At 33.3% G+C, this 20,341-nt stretch overlaps 2 protein-coding genes across 4 annotated transcripts; both read right to left on the reverse strand.

The window, feature by feature from the left end:
- Positions 1-4,066: 4,066 nt before the first annotated feature.
- LOC142546642 (putative LRR receptor-like serine/threonine-protein kinase At4g37250) lies at positions 4,067-7,620 on the reverse strand. Its single transcript, XM_075654472.1, has 2 exons — positions 5,844-7,620; positions 4,067-4,871 (listed from the first exon to the last, which is right to left on the reverse strand). The coding sequence occupies exons 1-2, from the start codon at positions 7,498-7,500 to the stop codon at positions 4,195-4,197; spliced, it is 2,334 nt and encodes a 777-aa protein (XP_075510587.1). The 5' UTR covers positions 7,501-7,620; the 3' UTR covers positions 4,067-4,194.
- A 3,862-nt stretch (positions 7,621-11,482) lies between these two features.
- LOC142546643 (protein MRG1-like) lies at positions 11,483-15,461 on the reverse strand. Of its 3 annotated transcripts, none has more exons than XM_075654474.1 (11): positions 15,253-15,461; positions 14,845-14,898; positions 14,647-14,660; positions 14,388-14,533; positions 14,261-14,296; positions 13,829-13,869; positions 13,153-13,251; positions 12,876-12,955; positions 12,384-12,553; positions 12,160-12,244; positions 11,483-11,825 (listed from the first exon to the last, which is right to left on the reverse strand). In XM_075654474.1, the coding sequence occupies exons 1-11, from the start codon at positions 15,391-15,393 to the stop codon at positions 11,735-11,737; spliced, it is 957 nt and encodes a 318-aa protein (XP_075510589.1). In that variant the 5' UTR covers positions 15,394-15,461; the 3' UTR covers positions 11,483-11,734. The 3 variants fall into 3 exon arrangements, with proteins under 3 accessions (XP_075510589.1, XP_075510588.1, XP_075510590.1); XM_075654473.1 differs by having other exon boundaries at positions 13,153-13,254; positions 15,253-15,460; XM_075654475.1 differs by lacking the exon at positions 14,647-14,660 and having other exon boundaries at positions 13,153-13,254; positions 15,253-15,436.
- Between the last annotated feature and the right edge of the window lie 4,880 nt (positions 15,462-20,341).

Genomic DNA, 20,341 nt, shown 5'->3' on the forward strand with positions numbered 1-20,341 from the left:
TGATCCTGTCGAAAAAATCTTATTCAAGATTCCGAATAAAACTCTTAAATCAGGTATTCAGAGAGGTTGCTCAAAGCAACAATTATTTTTGGTTGACTAAGAATTTCATATGCATGAATCAGCAATGTACGAGCAATGTCATAAATAAACGACATATATTTGATTTCTGGTCTGATCTCAGGTTTAAATATCATGTCTGGCTTATGAGGTATTGTGACGTCACATGGATTTCAAATAAAAATATTGTGGTATGTAAAATTCTAAAATGTGTTTTTAGTAATTCTATTATGTTCCTTGTAAATCTGGAAATTCAATTATAAGCATCTTTCGTGTCGAACTAGGGCTGATTGAAATTTTCAGTATCTACTCGGTATCAAGTGCAAAGATAGTTAGTTGTAAGTGATTTTTTTTTTTAATGAAATTACTTCCATTAAATAAGGTAAAAAGATAGTATAATAATTTACCTTTAGTGAATTAATCACTTGACTTAACTATTTCGGGATTAGCGGAGATAACTCTAGTTGAGTTTCTTACGAACAATCTTCTTGAAATTCATTTCTTCAATCTCCGAATCAGATCCACAACCGGATTACTAGTTCATCTTCTATTTTACACTAGGAAGTATAGAAGATATTTTAACGTTGAGATCAAAAATTAAAAGGGCACCTCAAACCCTTGAAATTATTCAAGGTGTGGCCGAAATCTTGAGAGAGAACTGGAGAGGAGGGATTTCAAAAATCATGCAACAAGAATAATGGAGGCTTGCATGGAGGCTAGAGTTATGGCCCCATTACCTTAAAACAAATGTCACAACCTAATTTCCATAATTCAATATTTAAATTTCAAAATTAATATTAATGAGCTTGATTAATTAATTGGACTAGTACAACTAGTTTAATTAATTATATCAAAGTCCATTAAAAACTTTAATTATTTAGTAAGTTGAACTTGTACTCTTACAAACACATTAAACATATATTTAATAAACTCAACTTTTGCATTTAATAAATTAAATTCTCAAATTTTATAAATTCAAATCTTTGAATTTATTCTCTCTAAATTTTAAATATCATAAATTCAACTCCTTGAATTTACTATCTCATAAATTCAACTCCTTAACTTTATTTTCTCAAAATTTAATTATCATAAATTCAACTCCTTTAATTTACTATATCATAATTATATATAAATTCAACTCCTTGAATTTATTCTCTCAACAGGAACAAAATGATCCAGTGTTTGTGTGATCCTCAATGGTTCAGGTATACAGCTAGCCGTGGGTTCACAACTCATTGTGATTCAGGATATTCTCTTTTATTCGGGCTTATCCTAATTTGCCTCACTCCATGCACCAATATTTGATCATAAAAATGTCAGAAATCATTCTATGATAAAACCCATCGAATCATGGTAAGAGCGTTTAGTAGCATCGCCCATGATTCCTTATGTTTCACTGACAATGCCTGGAAGAACCAATCAGTTATGATTAATGTACAGTACGGCCACTTCATTTCATATATCCCGACCAAATTTGTAACCATTGGTTCATCGAGAGTTGTATATTAGATTCGATAGCTATGTGATACAATCGTGAAATATTCATAGTGTCATCGCAAGCAAAACTAGAGAACTATTTCCCTAATGTACATCTCACACTCTGGCCAGAGATTTCATGCACTATTGACCCGTAGGTGAGAGGTGAATTCCCGACTACAATGCACCGACTCCTACATATGTTGCAATTGCACCCAACCTTGTTATCTTGTGACCCTCGTGGAGTCAGTAAACGAGTCAAAGCACAATCCTAGTATGCAGAGCCTCAGTATTATCTCGGGTCGTAAGAGCTAATTAAATCACAACCACAAACTTTTTATCTCGATGAATGATAACCACTTGGAAAGTTCGAGGGAGGGATGTTCGGCATTATATGATTACATATCTGCATGATTGGACATCTCTATACCTTTACCACGAAACATGGTACAAAACATCACAGATGCTAGTCTCAACCTCAAGCGGTCTTTATCCTTATTTTAGGCCGCTGAATCGACTAGGAACGAATTTAGAATATACAATGTCTACAAATGAGTTTCAAGATCGAATTACGAATTTTTTGTATTAAAGTATAATCAATGACTTTATTTACATTAATTACATGTGTATACATATAAAGCAAAATGATACCAAAAAAATTAAATTATATTAAAATAAAAATTGTTTATTACACTTGAATCAATAAATTATCTAACCCACTGTTAGCATGCAGTATATCGATATCCTTTGCCTTGGGGACGACGAACTGCCTGAAGCAGCATCGACATCAACAATGATAATTGTTTTCTTCTTTTGTGAATCAGCCTTCAGCTTCTCCTCCGCATCTTCTGCTATAATATTCAACTGGTTTACTTGCTGGCTCTTCGATATCATCGCCTAAGCTTCTTCAACCATTAATGGGTCATCTTCTGCACTGTACAAAATCCTCTTTATTGCTTTCACAACTGCATAAAATTAAGAAGCCATATAAGTCACAAGAACATGTTCAAAAGCTTAGTGAACGATAATAGTTGAAGTTGTACAGATTTGTTTTCGACTCGAGGTGTTTGACAGAAGATATCAATATCCTCAACTTAGAAAAGTAAAAGTCTCTCTCATCATCAAGATTATCCACTATTATCTTTAACCCTACCATCTGCAAAACATCTAGAAACAATGAGCCTCTTAGTATTCAAAAGTGCCACGGAATTTCATCATGTATTACTTTTGACCTGTTGCTCAAACAACGTCTTCTCTGATTCACTATGGGAAGAAGACCCTCCGGTTGAAGAAGGTCGGGCAGTCTTGACAGGTAGACTACTTCCCACACTTGCATTAGGTGTGACAGTCCTTCAGACATTGTCGGAGGTGTGTTTGGGCGCAGCTGCTGAACTTCTAGATGAAGATTGTAACGGTGCAGATTTCTTGCTCTCTTCTTTCCAAAGGATTTTAAACTGGAAAATTGAGTAAACAACAGTTAAATTGAAATATTTGTGGCTCAACGTTACCTATATCAAACACACAACCAGCTTTAATTATCAATGCTCGCGAGATAGTTCTTTGGACTACGTCTGTAATCAAAACAAGTTATATGTTTGATAGATGTTAATGAACGTAGCTAAAATAAAAGTAACATCAATAAGAACACGCTTTCTTTACGCGAAATAGAACATAATTAATAGAAGATTATATGCCATCTGTTTCTTGAATTCAGAAACATAAAGATGACAACAAATAAGTACGAAGAGTAGCACACTGTTCACATAGAACTTTTTTATATACACATTTCTAATTAAACGCAGGAAACTCGACCAACGTAGCAATTAGAAAATCAAAAGAAGTTTTGGCACAAAAATATTCACTTGTTCATTAGCCCTCCATTAACGCAATCGCAGTATCGCTTCATCCATTGCAAGAACTCCAGGTTGTCCAGCGGCCTCCCTTTGATTAATTTGTTGACCTCAATATGCTGTACACATATCCATACAAACACAAAAGGCAAGGGATGCACTCATTAGACTTCCCCAATAACGAGCAAACGAGATCTAGGAAGAAATCAATAGAAAAAAATTTCACACGAACAAAAAAATAGCAAGTATAGATCAGTCAATAAATGATGAAGACATGGAAACTTGTCGGCACCTTAGTGATTTTGAGTTCGTTGAAAACGTCTTGAAGGACGTTATAATTCTGGATCTTCTCATACTAGTTCTTTGCGTCGAAATTGACTTTGTTCATAGGAACCATCCCTGGGTGTGCAGCGTCCATCAGATGACAGCCAATGGCATCTGCGCAAGCCTTGCAGAGTTAATCCACGCAAGAATTTCAGATCTTACGACGAAATACGCAGAATCCATAATTCCAATATTCGTCGCCATTTTTTCTTCCAAGTTTCGACGGTTCGATTTGGTTTGAAAATGGAGAATGGTTAGCGTTTATGTCTGTTTTTGAAATGCAATTGTGCAAGTTGAGCTGGTATTCCTTTTGTCATTCAAAATTACGGGGGCCGGTTGAGTGATTACGGGACTTGGGCTGGGCTCAAAGAATAAATTATATACAATTATCACACCAATCAATGATTTATTCATAAAATTAAAAACAAATTAGTCAAACATGCAAGCCATTTCCAACATTTGGATCCAAATAATCGTCATAGTGATCTTAATAGAACGATGAAGATGAAAACTTTTCAAGTGCATTAAGGATCTCTTTCATGGATGGCCTCTTTTGTGGGACAGGAGCCACACAATTATGCCCTAATTTAAATAATGCCAACAAGGCCTCTTCCTTGCCCTCCAACTCAGCTCGAACCGCCGCGTCAGCCATTTTCAACACTTTTCCCTTGTCTTCCTCTGCTAACGTGGAAGCTCCGATGATTAAACCAGGCCCCATTTCATCGGTTGTCAGGACAACTTTTCCGGTAAGTAATTCTAGAAACACCACACCAAAGGCGAAAACATCCCATTTTGCATTGGGCTTTAGGCTTCGTAGAGATTCAGGCGCTTGATAAGGGGATACACATATCGCACTCGGGCTTGGGCTCGGGGTGGCACCGGAGGCAAAGTCTTGGAAGCTGTCGCGAGAGGCCGTGGATCTTCGGCTACCAAAGTTTCGGGTCGAGCCCCCATTCTTGGAACTATTTTCACCTGACACAAGCCTTTCGAGCCCGAAATCTCCAATCTTGGGCTCCATGTCAGGGCCGAATAGTATATTAGAAGGCTTTAAATTGCCATGGACATGCTTCTTCTCATGGATGTAGCAAAGCCCACGGGCCACACCCTTTGCTATCTTAAGACGTGTTTCCCAAGGTAAATGGCTCGGTGAAGAGCCAGCTTTCTCTGAAAATCACAAAACAAAAGTGCACGCTCAAATTAAATTATTCATAATTATAATAATATTACAGCACCAAAAAAGCCGTTTTCTCATTTACAAATGTTTATGACAAAGCCTCATGTCTCCATGGACAATCGAGAGGCACTTATTTTAAAACTCTCATCTCAAGTCCAAAATAGGCAATGGAAAATCGCCACACTTGGATATCATTGTGGTCGTAAATGGTGGTTGAAGTCCGGTCCTTTTCCATGAAGATGACTATGACTAATTGACAATTGGCTTTGCAAATGATGGCCGTGGCCCGAGACATACATCGCTTTCGTGCCAAAATGGTCCAAATTGCAAGAGATAAAAAAACACAGTTGAAATGCATTGGTTGGTGACGCAGACAACTGAGTCATGAGCATTTAAAACAATGTTCAAGTTTCAACAAACTTTACCGTTCAAATTGCCATCTTTAATGTTGAGAAAAAATTACGTCCCTTTCCACTATCACACGTGGATTCATCCATCATTTCTTCTAAATGTCGAACTTTTTTTGCTTCTAAAAATAGACAAAATTCAGAGCATGATAGTCAAGGGCACACACTGGCCAAGGCCAGTTTGGGTATCATAGGTCGAGAGAGGGACTGAAACGGGTAATTAGGTCTTTATTTTTTGCCAAACGTGTATACTTACTTTCTTTCCTATTTAATTTAGGTCAAATCCAAATTACTAGCTAGCTATCTTAAAAAAATTCTCTCGAGCATGCAATCGTGAAACTTAGTTTCATAAGACCACTAGTGGTCTAGTTCTAGCCTGAGTACCTAAATCTCATTATTATATATCATAGTCCAGAATTTATGAGATAACTAGCTCGAATAATTCTTTATAGTTACTTTTTAAATATTAATTTATCTTTGCTTTCATCTTTAAAAAATTAAATAATAGGTCTATTAATCAAGTATTCAAGAAATTAAAGGGATTAAAGAACTTACTGAAACGAGCATTAGCGAGGCTGCCATTGGGGACAAATTCATAGATAACGAGCTTCTCCTCAGCACCCCAGTAGAACCCTCGAATCCGGACCAAATTCGGGTGCACCAGTTTTGCAATCACCCGAACCTGATTCTGGAAATCTCTGAAACGTTCCACGCCACTCTCGCCGATCCGGCGAACCGCCAATGCGGTGCCGTCTTCAAGGATCGCTTTGTACATTATGCTCGAACCCGACGCCCCCAAAATGTAAGCTGACGCCTTGAGCAAACTCTCCATTTCCAGTTCTTGATTCCCGTCAAACGTTACCAGCTCCCCTTTTTTCTTCTCTTGGGTTGCATGCATTTCATGATTCTTGTTCAAGTTCGATGTGTGGGAGGAGTCCGAGGATGTTTCCTCGTTTTCCTCGGTGGCGGAGTTTTGTTGTTTCTTCAGACATGGCCATGTTTTCAGCCAGTTGTGTCCTTCCGTGGACGATGCCGAGGATGCCCAGTCAAAGTCATTTCCCTCTTTTGCCTCATTGTTAGTAGTTTTTCGTTTCTTCAGATGATAGACGTGCAGAAAAACCGCTGCCACCACGCAGATACCCACGACATCTCCGACAACTATTCCCAGAATAGTTGCGATTTTGAGCTTGTTTTCTTTTCTTTGAGGCTGATTTCCAGCAGCTGCACCTTCACGCGAGGCATCTGAGGGGATGGAGTCAATAAATTGGGGTATGACGGCAAAAGCAGGAGGAGATTCAGGCATAGAAGCATTGGGCTGAGTTGCGCTGGAAGATGGAAAGGTGCAGGGATTTGTTAGTGGCTTACCGCATAATTCTGGGTTACCGGAATATGATTTTGTTTCCTGGTTAAAGAAAAGAAATGATTCAGGAATCGGGCCTGTCAGGTTGTTGAACGAAAAATCAATGGTGGCATTTCCAGGGATTCTGTTAGCAAATTCCGGCGGAATTTCGCCGGAAATTCTGTTGAAAGAAATGTTGAAGTATGCAAGATTACTGCCTCCAAATTCCGGCGGCAAGGACCCGTTGATCAAATTGGAGGACAGATCTAAAGCCTGGACTGAATCAAACCCACCAAGTAGTGAACCAGATAAGTAGTTGTTCTGCAAAAAAACACTAGTCAAATTCTGTAGACTCGTTAAATTCCTTGGCAGGTTCCCTGATAGAGCATTGTCTGAAAGATCAAGAACCCGGAGATTTTTCAGGTTCCCCACAAGCTCTGGCAGCTCACCGGAGACCAAGTTGTTAGAAATATCAAAAATTTGAATCTCGGTTGCTCGGAAGAGAGTTGAAGGGATGGAACCATTGATTGAATTTCTTGAAAGATTAAGGAATCTCAGGTGCTCTATCCTGCCAAGAGTCGCCGGAATGGAACCCAGGAGCCCGCAACCCGCCAACGACAGACCCGTAACCCGAAAATAAGCATCCCCCGATCCCGAAGTTCCGCAGGTGACACCATTCCAGGAACATGGCGTGGCGTCATGGTGGTTCCAGTTCTTCATAACACCCAACGGATCATTCAAAATACTGTACTTTACAGAAAGCAAGAACAGCCCGTCGATGTTGAGCCCATAAGACTGAGCCCGAAGTAGAAATATACATGCTAGAATTCTCCACCGCCATGAATGGAACAAACCGTAGCTTTGGTATTTCATGATTCTAAACAGTGATCCCACATTTTCGCTGATTCGGGACAGGAGTTGAGGGGAAGAGAAATATAGGAAATATAGTAAAAAAAGATTAACTGAGATTTAAGACAGAAAGGGACCATGTGAGGTAAAATTCGATGTAAAAAAAGTACATGTATTAAAGACAACACAAACAGCTCACCAACAACCAAATCTACTTACCAAATATACTCTCCTTGGAATCTTATCATAGAATACATTGTATTTACTTCGCAAGTCTTGCTATGTTTTTTTTTTTATTAAAAAAAAAAACTGGCGGAGTCTCTTTTGGTTCCCATAAAAATCTTAATTATTTTGTAACTATTTGGATATAATTTTATTCAAACTAGTCTCATAGATCTTAATGTAGCAATGATTTGAGAAATAAGATGAATTTATAGCTTATTATCCTATTAAGTACGACTTCATTTGTATTTTGTCATTCAAACTTAGTGCAATTTTATGCAAAAGATAAGATATTAATTAATTAAACAATTTGATGCATAAATGTTTGAGTTATACTACAAAATTGCAAACCCAAAAGATGGCTGCTTATATTTGAGTAATTCATAATTAAGAAGCTCATACATAATAAATATTGGGAGAATAGCATCTTTTCCAAGTAATAGGAGAACTCGAAAACTTGACCCTTAAAGTCTTTGGACAAAAGGGCCCTCATAATGATTATGTTTCATAAAACATCATATGTCACACGGTAACAAGCCTAGGATCTTCTGCATTTATTTTGGATCAGTACAGAAAGATGGATGAGATTGAATTTTGGGATTTGAAAATGATGTAAAATAGTTCAAGAATCAACACTGCAATGTCACAAATTTCGACTGATTCACTGTGACTGAATGTATCTCGTGTACACAATTAAGCTAAGAAATAGCTGGGGTTTTATACTTTGGACCACCGGAAGGTGATCTCCAGTACTGAAGTTGGATGGAACTTGGAAGCATTTAGTCCTTTACAAACATGCCACGCGTTTCACCAAATTTGGCTCCTTTTTTTTCTCTACTATTCTTGAACCCACCACGCCACTCGAAGGAGCGGGAGAGACAGAGATGATAGATAAATGATCTGTAGATATTTTTCTAATTTTATGATATTTGCAAATTTTAAGTTTACGTTCGAATTTTTTTTAAATTTCGACATTAATTAATTATCGTAGTAAAATTTAGTTATCAAAAGTCAGACATCCCATCGCGAGAGTGATATTCTTTTTAATCTCATGTATAGTATTATGTAGCTTAAGTCATTTTTTTAAGTGAAAAATAAACATTATATCATGATATCATCAATTACGGTACTAGATAACCAAGAAAAATAATTAAAGTAATTGAACTATCATTCCAAAACATTGGCTGAGATGTAGATAATCCAAACTTGACCAACTTATGAGCCACCAAATTCGCCTTGCGACTCAAGTGATGAAAACCATCAAACATATTGTCCTGCATCAAGCCTTTGATTAATTAAAACACCTTCCGGACTGAAAATTTCTGTTGGCGCATTCACTTCTTGGACTGCTCCCAACGAATCCGAATACACCGAGACATGAGAAAGATCGTATTGCTTGCATAATAATACTCCATGCAGCACTGCCGTGAGTTCCCCCCAAGGATCCAACCAGGATTCGTAATATTACAAGATGTTGCAGCAACAATATGACCAAAGTGATCTCGAATGATAGCGCTTATAAAATATACTCTTTTACTCATTAAAACCCGCGTTCACGTCCACTCTAAATTGTTCAATTCTTGGTAACTCCCACCTGGACTGTGTAACATTACCAACGCTAGTATCCGACAATACAAAAGCATCTTGGGCACTGGAAAATTTAGTGATAAAAGAAGATATCCAGTTTATTCGAAAAGACTGACACAAAAAATCTGTTTCATAACACTGAAGAAGGGGTTTCAGAATTTTCAGACCTAAAATGCTGCCAACAAGACCTCCATCCAATGTTAAAGCAAATCCTTAAATGGGTTTTTGGAATCATTGGAGTTCAAGAAAGGGTTCCCCACTATTTTAATTTGGTCCACCTTTTTGGATGGACTTTTATAGTAGCTTTATCCACTTTTACGACTATAATAAGATGGATTACGAAATTAGTTCACCCTCCACATTAAATTAGTCATTAATCGGATCTCGTGCTTATTTATTGTGATTGAAAGAGAAAAACAAGCGATGGTACAACAATTTTCTGTCCTTTTTGAAACTACGCAGGTAATTTATTGTCCAAATTTACAGAAGTAATTATTATGAACTTTAATTACACACAATTTCTAAAAAATAAAGAACATCTTTTAAGATACAACAAAGTAGCAACTCGCGTTTGGGGCGAGAGATCTTACATTGCAGTAAATTATGAGTCTCCTTGACAAACTTCAGATCTACTATTCAATATATGTGACGTGATCGAGGTAGCTGGAAAGATTTATTGCTACCCTCATTCAATGCCAGGACTCGGGAGTAAATGCTATTTCGCCAAACTACTGACACAATTGGGAGTTGGATCGCGGTTAATAAATAATAAATACATATATATATTTGGGCCACGATTCATTAATTTGTATTAGATTTATTTTTAGTATGAAATGTAATAAAGTAAAATTATGTGGGAATACTTTTTTTCTATTAAACGTAGTGTTTTTAATTTTTATTTCACGTTTTGGAGAAAAAATGGTATATTGTAAATACCAATTTAAGTACTTCGTGTTTAATAAGTGTTTATAAGTAGTAAATAATAAATAAATTGAAGGAGAGAAAGTGTACACAATGTAGCAAATAATAAATAAATTGATTAGTAATTATATATATATATATATATATCGTGTATTTAAAAATTACATTGAATATATAATACATGATCGTATTATTTAAATTCTTATAATGTTTTATATACTAATCAATCAATACATTGTGTGATAACAAAATATTTGTAATGTATTTTTTATTGTGTAATTTATAAATAAACAGTTTTTCTTGATTAATAACACACACACACACACACATATATATATATATATATATATATATATATATATATTTATGTTATTATTATTATTAAGTGTGAGACTCATAAAGTATCTATCTTAAAGGACACCAAAATATTTAATTCAATAATTATCTTTCTTACCCTACAAAAAAAATCCATATTTTACATAGAAAAATTTCTAAACAAAACTTCTCTTTTAAATTGAACAACTCTTCTAAATTGAAAATAATTTCGTATTAATTGTTTAGCGTTATTTGATCAAATTAAAACTAATAATAACATATACAACGTGTGTGCATTTTTTTACTAGTATATATTAAAATTCCATAAATCTGTAGCGCAAATATGCTGGTTTTAATAATGAAACTAATCTCTTTTTCCTTCCCCACGACATTAAAATACATTATTTAGCTTACTAAAAAAATGTTTAGCAAAACGATAACTACAAAACTATGAGGAAATATAAATGATGCAAGCTCATATTGTATGCTTAAATATTGACAAATAATTATTATTTTAGCAACTAAAGCAACTTATATATAAAAATAAACCAAACACAACGTCCTATGGTTCACAATTTTATTAACAAATATTTCAGAAATCACGATGAACACAAAATTTTATGTCACTTTCTTCATACTAATATATTTCTATCAACAAATTCAACAACTATAGTTTTCTTTTTCACGGTGAGAGACCCAAATCAAACAAAATCTGGAGTTACATATTCACTAACATAAAAGTTTGAAAGCTACATAAGCTTGCATAGTGAACAAGTCGAAACGAGTGGAACGAGGGTAGACAACACTTCTTGGATGGTGTTGCCACTTGCCACCCACTCCATATTTTCCATTCCAAAATAATATTTCATCTCCTGTCCCATGTAGATGATTTACGACCAATCTAAAAATCTGAACTTGCGTGTGAAAACTGAAGATTTAAACTGAGTAACAATTGCATTCATATCAAGAGGGTAAGGTAAGGAGCATAATTTGATGTTTAAAAACCTGAAATATGTCCACCAAAACTGTTGTTTGTGGTACATCTAGGCTCGAACAAACACTAACTATTGAGTAAAAGAGTAAAGCAAGAGCTTTTGTTACAACGCCTGGGCTATTTGGCGTCCATCTATATCAACATATAACTAGTTCAGAAGCTACAAGAATGTTCCACTCAGATAGTGATACACATGGCAATCAAGTAGGCTGTTGATGATCAATCATCCTTCCTCTTGCTGCCACCTTCAGTGACTTTAGGGCCATCGTACGTCCCAAGGAAGAACGTGCTCTCATTCTTCTGCAGAAACCTGCATCAAGCGTGCAAATCCAGGACTAGTTTTCAAGCATTTCTGACAAAAGAATATCATGGAGTCTCAAAACACACTATGGTCTAAACTTCCAAGCAAGTCTCGAGAAAGGATAAATTGAACCAATGTGCAGAGCATTAATCCATCTTAAGCGGTTGTTATGATCCATAAAATCAAGTGGAACTCAAAACTTACAGCAAATTCAAAAAGATTACGATCTAACTGGGGACAAGAAAAACAAAATGATCTTATCATCATTCTTTATCAACCAATATTTTGAGAAGAATCAGACCAGCGGACGACATGAAAATAAGAAAATAAACAAATCTTATACCTGAGAAATTCAAGCAACTTCTGCTGCAGGCGAATCAAAGTCTCCTCCTCAATACTCACATGTGCCAACAACTCTGGCAACTTCACTGCAAATAAGAGAAGTTACCATGAACATAAAATCACATCAACCAGCACAGAAATTTCACAAGAAGATGTCTCAAAAATTTCATATCATGAATTTGAACGAAAACTGTGGTATGATGGCATACAACTAGATAAACATACCAAAGAGGCGCAATAAATGTTCAGCACCATATATGCTTGATGGAAATACACTTTCTGAAATCACATCTCTGTACTGCTGGTGCTCTTTTTCATACAAAAGAATGACCGGCAACGCTTTGTCAAAATAACATCGTAAACCATTAAAAATTTCTCCAACTGCATCAGTCATCCTGAATTTTAATGAAATAAACCACAGTTACAAAATACAAGGATGCAAATTGCAAATATAACAAGAAAGCACAGTGGAGTAACAGACTACTAATCTAAAATGTGAATGAAGTACTGCTCCACCCTGAGAAAACAAGCCTAAAGGTTTTATATTGCGCCCCCCGTCCACCAGGAAGAGAACAATTAATCATAAACCGAGTTGTTTCCATCTATGAGAAAGTGGTATATTAGAAACTTACATCACCACCTACCATCAAATACAAACCAATTAATCATATAACGAGTTGTTTCATTCTATGGGAAAGTGGAAAATTATAAACTTACATGCCATCCTTCTTGGACCTATATTCAAGATATTTTGTTAATACGTCATCAACACACGGAGATCGTGGGAGTTTCACAAGCTGCCAGAGGAGTAGCACATGAATAAACATTATCGCATACCGTTAAACAAGCATAGAGGGTAATGTAACACTTCATAAGCCAGGTCTCACCTCAATTTGAAAGGAAAATTTACTATGCAGATCATAAAAAAATGCAACCTATTCCAATCATTTTCGTTTTCTTTCTTGGAAGGAACAGAATTATTCAGTAGATGTACCTTATCCAGCTGTGTGATAAACTCCCAATCATCAACTAATTTCTTCTTCAGAGTTGGTGGAATTTGGATCTTTATCAGTTTTTCTGCAGCTGGATTGTCCTTCTAACAATAAAAAGCCAACATTTTACCACCAATACAACAACAACTTCATGAAACTAACTTAACTGGCTTGGTATAATATAAGTGGAATTCAATCAAGGTAAATAAAGATAATCCAAAAAGCCAAGAATCAGTGTGTTGCCATACACTTCCAACACTAACATGTTCCATGAGGGGAATACGGAAGAACTCAACTTTGACAAAGAGAGCAACCAAATTTGCAAATAAGAATAATCTGAGAAAAAACACCATAACTCCAGAAATCAGATGGAAAATTACAAATCCCAAACAAAATAATGTTGAGTTGCCCCTAAAAAAAAAAAAGACTTGCGTGAATGGTCAGGCCTAGAGAATGCGATCATAACATTACTCTGATGCTAGTTTTCTCTAACTCTCTCTTCATCACTTATCATAATGTGACGACATGTATAAGTAATACGGTATAGCATAAGCATATGTACTCATCATAAAAAAAAATAAGTGCCAAAGAAACATACAGACATCTTCATATACACACACAGGCATGTAATCTTGAAAACTAAACTTAAACAATGCCAATGTTAAAATAAAAGCAAACCTCAGTTCCAGAATCAGCCTTTCGTTTCTTTCCTTTCGTAACTGCAAAATCACGGAGAGAACAGGATACTGACCTCGATCAAATGCTCACCAGAAACTAAATTAATTCACATGTCAAAAGAAATTGCACCAAATATTACATCCATTATAGAGCTAAAAATTACTGTAGCCTACTCAATATGTAACAAGTCTCTTTTGCTTTTGTTACAGATTCAAAGGATAAATGAAAAAGCTTTACAGCAGGAAGAACAGCTGATCAAGATAAGCCCGGCTGAAAACCATAATAAAAAACTGAAAATAATGCGCTAAACCTCATGAGATCAAAATAATTGGTGTTTTAAAAGGATAAGAAAGGTAGCAAGTGGAAATAATCAGAATTTTACAGAAGCTTTGAGAAATAATCAGAATTTTACAGAAGCTTTGAACAGCATACCGTTGTTCTTTACCTCCTCCTTATCCACTTTACCATCTGCATAATCCATGAGAAGAGCTCACTTAGTAATAGAAGAATCACCAGCACCAAGAACAAAATGGAAGATATCCGAGCGAAAAAAGGATACCAATTGAACTTCTAGGTTTTGTTTGTGCTGAGCGCCCGGATTTAGTATTCTTGTCCACACCAACTTTCTTATCAAGAGCCTGTTGCTTCAAGATATTTTCTTCATTATATTTCATCAAGCGATCCATGCCTACCCATTCATCCCAACTATAACCAATATTTGAAGATTTAGTTAGTGATGTATGTTCTGTCCATCTTTTATCATTACAGACTCTGTGGATCAATGGAAAACATTTGAAGAGTGGTGCCTGCGTACTTACTTTTTACTCCAACCCTGCAAAAAACAATTATATGTTCATGCATGCCAAGATCGTAAATTATCTCACAAATAAGCCCAAATATAGAATGATTTTAATTGGCATAGCGACTAATAAATTTTGTAACATCTGAAGCAGCAGATGCCAAGAAAATCAAATGTCCAGACAGCGGAACATGAAAAAACTGATAATCAGACTTACAAGGTAATGGACAAAATATCTCCATTCATTCTTTCGGAACTCTGCCTTTTGAACCTTCATACGACCAAGAGCAGTGAGTTAATACATGCAAATTCCAGTATAGAAACCCAAGAAGTGATTAGGCCATTCTAACACGCAAAACCAAATAGTAGGCAGCTATGACATAACTGAGAGATTATGCAAGATACATGTTTTTCCTATCAAAGGAAACAAACTGGGAAACTGCATATGCGTAAGTAAACATGAATCTTATAATTCGGGTTATTGCATTCTACAAATATCTTCACACTTGTATAAACCCAATTATAATCATCCAAAATCCAAATTAGTTCAAGAAAGCTAAACAAGTAAAAACATTTTTCGGATCAAAAACCGCAATAAGAACAAAAAAGTTAGGGCATGACATGCCTTGGCTTCGTAGATGCGGGGACCGTGATAGGCAAGAACTTTCTCTCCTTCAGAGAAGAGGCTCTTCGAAGTGGACTCTGTCGGGTCTCCAGAGGAATTCTGGCCGCCGCTCGCCGACTCTTCCTTCGAACTGCTCATCATCTACTCCCCCCAATTTTTCCACAGTTTCTAATTACTCACCTTCCCCCTACCTATTTGAAGCAAAATAAAACTCCAGACCGGGGGTTCACTGGCCTTTCTCTAAAAATAAAACGGACCGGGTTGGTTTTAATCCCGATTCTCTGTACATTCAGGTATCATTTGGTTCGTGATATCAGACAAATAATACAGAGATAAGTAATATTTTTTAATAATAAAATATATAAAAATGATAGTTAATATAATGTCTGATTTGATTGATTAATTTGATTAAATTTGAGATAATATGATATTACCATTTTTGTCTTTTTTGAAAATATCAATAAAATATTTGTAATATTATTTATTATGGGTAATATTATAATTTCAATTCAATGATTTGATTGATGATTTGATTGATGTAAGATAAATGATTAGTAGATGGAGAAATAATACGGTACATCAAATATGATATTAGATTGAACAAATAATATAGCGAACCAAACGGTATTTCAAGAGCCGAGGTTCATAAATATGTAAAACTGATTATGAGTTAGTCATCCTTAAAAAAGATCAATTACAATAAATTTATAACAATAATAATCAAGATATTGATATTACAAAATCATTGAAGTTTATTTCATGCTCGATCTTAAACATTGTTTACAGTGAATATGTAAAAGTTTATTTAGTAATTTAAAGACAAATTATGGTATTAGATAATTTTAAAACAATTTTTTTAAAATAAATTTGTAATAAAAATCTACATTTATAAAAACATAATTTTTGACATATTTGAAAAGTTTTCACAAAAAAATAGTTATAAAAAATAAGAAAAATTGTTTTTAGTATATTATATTTGTCTTCATTTGAATATAGTCTTATATAATTAAATCTCACTTTTAATCATTTATGTTTTATTTTTTGGCGATTTTGTCTGATTTTGTCCGGAAACTCCAAACTAGCAAGAATCTCATGATTTGAAATTCGAGTTCATCCATGTGGCCAAAAAATTTAGGAAAACTTTTTTCACCTATTCGTCTCAGGTTTCAATTCATCAAATAACATAAAATTAAGAGGAAAAAAAAAGTAAATATTAAAATAAAACAAAAACAATTTATCGGTTACTTAGGTATTTAAAAAGACAAGCCTAATTCTCTATATCGCAAGCCGATACTTGCTGAAAACCCTAGTTCTGCATTGTAATATCGAGGAAAATCGTAAGGCCAGGTTCATGTGAAGGAAATTGCGGTGAAATGCAGATTCAGCTGGCAGATAACATCAATTTGGCACCACCTAAGTACGGTATGTCCTATTCCATGTGTGTGCGTCGTTTCCTATCTGTTGCTAAGTTTTTTTTTTTTTTTTGGCTTTTGTGAAGTGAATAATTTGGTGGTCCCTGAAAATGTTGAATAATGGCGGTCCATTTCCAATGTTTGAGCTCCACTATTTTTGCATATTTGACTTGGTTAAGAAGGGGACAAAAGAAAAACAAAATTTTCTGGAGTTGCATTCGTTTTTTGCAATTGTGAAAAGAGGAGGGCGCGCAATTGAGAACTTCTTGGACAATTTGACTTGGCTAAGAAGGGGACAAAAGAAACACAAAATTCTCTGGGTTGCATTTGTCCAACAAGTTCTCGATTGCAAAAAACGAATGCCGACTCCAAAAACAGAAAACATCGTGGTGGGTGCAGATTTTCTAACATAAGAAATGCAAAAAAATTTCTCCATAAAATATATTTGAAACGACTAAGAAATAAATATTTAATTAAATGTGAAGTTTTTTACATTAATTGTATCATTTCATTATATATACATGAAATATATATATACCACTTGAATATATAAATTACATTTAATTATTTATATTAATTATATCATTTCATTTAGTTTCTGTTATGATATTAAGTTTTATTTTATTTTTATATTTTTAGTTACCATCACCCTATATCATATTAAATAAAATATAATTTTTTATATAATATTATGTTTTTCAACTTTTAAAATATTGTCATCAGAAATCTTGATATATTGATTATTCATAAATTGTTAATATTATTATTATTACTATTAGAATTTCAATATTTTTTTTCAAAAATAATTAAAATTTTTAATCAAAATTTATTAATCTATTTTTTTAAAATATTTATTTGTCATTTAAAATTTTAACTGAGAAAATAACATATGATTTTTTAAATATATTATATATTTTTTTATTAATAATAATTGTACTTAAATCAATCAATTCAACGTCGTTCAAGTGTTATATGAAATAATATAAATATTTTTTATATAATAGTGTTTAAAATTTAAATATATATTATCTCAATAATTTTAATAAATTTTCAAACATAAATATTTATTCATTTTAATAATTAATTATATAAAATAAAATTTCATGCATTAAATATTATTATATTAATAATTTTAATAAATTTTCGAACAATAATATTTATTAATTTTAATGATTAATTAGATAAAATAAAATTTCATGCATATATTTTTAAAAGTAAAATATGTCACGCGCTCATCAATTATGGAGAAAGTATATGCTCCACCGGGAGCTTTACCCCCCCTACATCACATACTTGACACGTGTCTCGTCTTATTATTTTATTTTGTTTGTCTTTTTAATTTTTCTTTTCTTTTCTCTTTCTTAATTTATTGCTATTTTCTCTGTCTACTTTCTGAATTTCTCTTTCTTGGTTACCTTAACTTATCATTACAAATGTTGTTTTTTATTTCTTAATTTTTTTTTATTTTTCTATTTCCTCATTTATTGTTATTTTCCTTGTTTCCTTTTTCTCCTAACTAGTGTCATACTAGTCATACCTAGTATGACATAATATTTACAAAAAATGATTCATAATATTGTAACTATATATTTTCATATTTATATCTATAAAACTAATACGAAATATGAAACAACAACATTCAAATGTAATTTTATAATAATTAGAACATCATATATGTTTCAACAAATAGTTGAACTACATTATATTCACCGTGAACAAGCAAAAATCATGTTCTAGTCACACCATCAAAAATCTCCAAAAGTCATTCTACCATCAGCAAGGTCTTCAATCATCCTACAAAATAATGCACCCAGTTTATAACAATTAATGACCATTCATATTCATAAAAATATAATAATAATATTCATATCTTCTAAAACTTGGTAATACTAACCTGTGAAAATTTATGAGATAAATGTTGCATTTGATATGGGTTGAGTCCACTCCAATTGTTATGTAATTCATGTCCGTGTTCCTTTAAAAATAATGATTGGACATTCATGAATTTTAAAACAATCAAAATGTGCTTACACAACACTCCAAATGTTTCAAAATATTAACAAGTGCATTTGATTTCATTAGTTTCCACATCAAATGTGACATTTTGGATCCTATTTGATTGTCCAACCGATCTTATGTCAAACTTCATTGGATTGCCCGTGAATGCAGGGGATGATCAAACTCAATGTTTAAAGAATTCACTAACTCTTTTTCAAAGATTTTGTAGATGTCAATTGTATAAACAGATGCGGCATGATGTAGCAACGGTTGATTTTTCACTACGAGTGTAGGCGTCTTATGTCGGCACTTATAATTGTATATTGATCATAATACCCTTGAATTGTCTTCTTCAGTATAATATGAAAATTAAAATTAGTGAAAATTTAATAATTAATATAATATTTAAATTTTTATTATTTTTTGATAAATTAAATTCATATATTTTTATTATTTTCAATCATTTTAAAGAAAATAAATTGTAATGCAAATCTATCTTAAATTAACTTTTTATAAATTTCTAATCTTGTTAATTAAAAAGTTTATAATCTTGTTAATTAATTCTTTTATGAAAATAAATATTTATTAAATTCTAATTTATTTTGTTCAATGATTACCTTAATATTTTCAAATATATTTCTAATAAATATATTTAAATTAATTTTAATAAATATAAATTATAATTATAAATATTTAATTATCTATCAAATTATTTTAAAAATATTTATAATTATTTTAAAAAACAATAATATTGTAATTATTACTAAAATTTATTTAACATTAACATTCAAAATATTATTGATATTTTGATTATTAAAGTAAATGCATATTTACAAATTTATTTCTAATAAATATATTTAAATTAATTTTAATAAATGTAAATTATAATTATAAATATCTAATTATCTATCCAATTATTTTAAGAATATATATTTAATTAATACTTGGGACATTTTGGTAATTGCAATAAATTTTACAAAATTAATCCATCATTTTAAAATCATACCAAACACCATGTTATTTATCCCACCATACTATTAATTCATATATCTCATTTTTTAATCATTCTAATTACTAATCATTTACTTATTCCATCACACGTACCATATACTTTTTATTTAGTTCAGAAAAACATTGTACGGTGATCCTTTTTTAGTGAAGATCTTTCACCTCATGTCGTTAAGCAAATTAATCACCTTCAACGTTTCAAAATTATTATAAAAAATTTCAATATTCGATAACCACACTGTTTTTTTTTTTTCTGTAGAAGGTACAGCAATTGCATGAACCAAATTTTGTTAGTCATCTCTTGTAACATCATGGGAACCATACCCAGTTTTATCGATGGTACATGTTAAAAAAATATTAGTTTGTTGGAGTTGATTATCTAATTGTCAAAAATTTCACCACGATAGATAACTCTCAACTTGCGTTGTCAACTTTTGATACCCATCCATGTCCAAGCCACACATTCCTACCTCGGACGAGCCAAATAATCATTCGAATGCGTAGTGCACTGATGAATTCGCTGGTGGAGTCCGGACTCGGACTTGTTGGTTATGCACGAGGAAGAAGAAAAAATTGGAATATGAAACAGTCGGTATTTTCTGGGCTCGTTCGATCGAGGAGCTTATTAAGAAATTAGGGCAAACCTTGATATTTAAGTTTGGAAGGGATTG

The sequence above is a fragment of the Primulina tabacum genome, chromosome 5, assembly GCF_025594145.1.
Source record: "Primulina tabacum isolate GXHZ01 chromosome 5, ASM2559414v2, whole genome shotgun sequence".
Classification (NCBI taxonomy): Eukaryota; Viridiplantae; Streptophyta; class Magnoliopsida; order Lamiales; family Gesneriaceae; genus Primulina; species Primulina tabacum.

Excerpts from the sequence above, each read along its gene's own strand:
- LOC142546642 (XM_075654472.1), bottom strand. The coding sequence starts at position 7,500 with ATGAAATACCAAAGCTACGGTTTGTTCCATTCATGGCGGTGGAGAATT. Across the intron at positions 4,872-5,843 it reads CCTCGCTAATGCTCGTTTCA|AGAAAGCTGGCTCTTCACCG; the intron begins GTAAGTTCTTTA and ends TGTGATTTTCAG.
- LOC142546643 (XM_075654473.1), bottom strand. The coding sequence starts at position 15,393 with ATGATGAGCAGTTCGAAGGAAGAGTCGGCGAGCGGCGGCCAGAATTCC. Across the intron at positions 14,297-14,387 it reads AAAACCTAGAAGTTCAATTG|ATGGTAAAGTGGATAAGGAG; the intron begins GTATCCTTTTTT and ends TGGATTATGCAG. Across the intron at positions 11,826-12,159 it reads AAGTTGCTTGAATTTCTCAG|GTTTCTGCAGAAGAATGAGA; the intron begins GTATAAGATTTG and ends CGCTTGATGCAG.